General features: G+C 51.9%; 1 protein-coding gene across 1 annotated transcript; it reads left to right on the forward strand.

The window, feature by feature from the left end:
- Positions 1 to 987: 987 nt before the first annotated feature.
- LOC147114431 (histone H3) lies at positions 988 to 1,451 on the forward strand. The gene has a single exon (XM_085992078.1). It carries the CDS (start codon positions 1,013 to 1,015, stop codon positions 1,421 to 1,423), a length of 411 nt encoding a protein of 136 aa, XP_085848204.1. The 5' UTR covers positions 988 to 1,012; the 3' UTR covers positions 1,424 to 1,451.
- The last annotated feature ends 213 nt before the right edge of the window (positions 1,452 to 1,664 follow it).

Raw genomic sequence — 1,664 nt, forward strand, 5'->3', positions numbered from 1 at the left:
ACGCCTCACAGAGAGAGCAGTGACCTTGCGACGGGAGCGGGGTTAGATTGTGCTCAGAAATAGATTGTAGCCAGAAATATTAGAAACGGTTTGCGCTGCGTTGTGGATTTTGGAATTTCCGAATTTAGCTTTCGGTTGCACCAAGGTTCGAGAGAGGTTTATTTGCCCAGACGGCACATTCTCTCCTCAGTGAAAAGCCACATCACATCTATACATTTGTTCATTGTCTTGTACTGTAATGATTATAATTGTAATAATCAGCAGGCTGGTCGGGCCTTCGTTCTGTTATTCTGCGTTCACCGTCACACATTCCTTGAGATGTTTTATGAACAGGTTTAATTTGTCAGCCTCTTAACTGTAACCGGCGGCAATAAATCTCCATTCAGCAATCTAAAATGTGCCGAGTATCAGATCGCTCACTGCACAATTCCCGAATGACAGATTATTGGCCAAGCCCTTCTCACAGGCTCCACGGGGACAGAGAGAAGCGACTGATTTCTGAACTTCTCCCCTGAAAGCGGCGGCTAACCTCACAATGGGACGGGCGGAGGGAAATTCTGAATTGGCTGGAGAGGAGAGGTGAGAGGAATCGAGTGGAAGAGCGGGAGATTGGCGCGGGTTCCTTTCCCCGCTCCTGTCAGCATCAACAGCCCAGAGGGAGAAGGGCCCTAAAGCACCAAGCCCAGGAAGGTACATTTAAAACCTTCAATGATTCCGGCAATGATCCTTTCAATTTGTGCAGAATACAATCGATTTGTGTCAAAAAGGTTATTTCCTGCACTAAAATTGGCGGGCGTTTTGAAATGGGCGATTAATCCCAGCTCAGCCAATCGGGGCCTGAGATTCCAGCGTTTCATTGACTGGTCAGAATTGGGATGAAAGTGTCTGGGCGACGGTCTCCAGCCAATCACTGCTCGGGGCGGTCCCTCACTGAGTATAACAGTGCGGACACACTGCAGATTCCGCATTAACAGTCTATGTGTTCCAGATTGTGCTGAGATCGGTTCAGAAAATGGCCAGGACCAAGCAGACAGCGCGCAAATCGACCGGAGGCAAAGCTCCTCGCAAACAGCTGGCGACCAAAGCGGCCCGGAAGAGCGCTCCAGCTACGGGCGGAGTAAAGAAGCCCCATCGGTACAGACCCGGCACTGTGGCTCTGAGGGAGATCCGCCGCTACCAGAAATCCACCGAGCTGCTGATCCGCAAACTGCCCTTCCAGCGCCTGGTGCGGGAGATCGCTCAGGACTTCAAGACCGACCTGCGTTTCCAGAGCTCGGCCGTCATGGCCCTGCAGGAGGCCAGCGAGGCTTACCTGGTGGGGCTCTTTGAGGACACCAACCTGTGCGCCATCCACGCCAAGCGAGTCACCATCATGCCCAAAGATATCCAGCTGGCTCGCCGCATCCGCGGGGAGCGCGCCTAAACTCACTCTGCCCGGCTCCAGACTTTAGCACCAGATACAACAACGGCTCTTTTAAGAGCCACCAAATCAGCAAAGGAAAGAGCTGCGATCGGCGCAAGGCAAATTGGTCTGTGCACACACCGTGCAGGTCTTGTGTTAATGTAACAGGGGATTTATAGTGGGGGCAGTGAATATCTGAGGGTACGTTTATGAACTAGGTTGAAATGTGAGTGAGCTGCCCAATAGACTGAATGAACTCGCC

Source organism: Somniosus microcephalus, chromosome 7, assembly GCF_052327205.1.
Source record: "Somniosus microcephalus isolate GS21.2 chromosome 7, FLI_Smic_1.0, whole genome shotgun sequence".
Lineage (NCBI taxonomy): Eukaryota > Metazoa > Chordata > Chondrichthyes > Squaliformes > Somniosidae > Somniosus > Somniosus microcephalus.

Bases quoted from the DNA above. Each gene is read 5' to 3' on its own strand.
- LOC147114431 (XM_085992078.1), top strand. From the start codon at position 1,013: ATGGCCAGGACCAAGCAGACAGCGCGCAAATCGACCGGAGGCAAAGCT.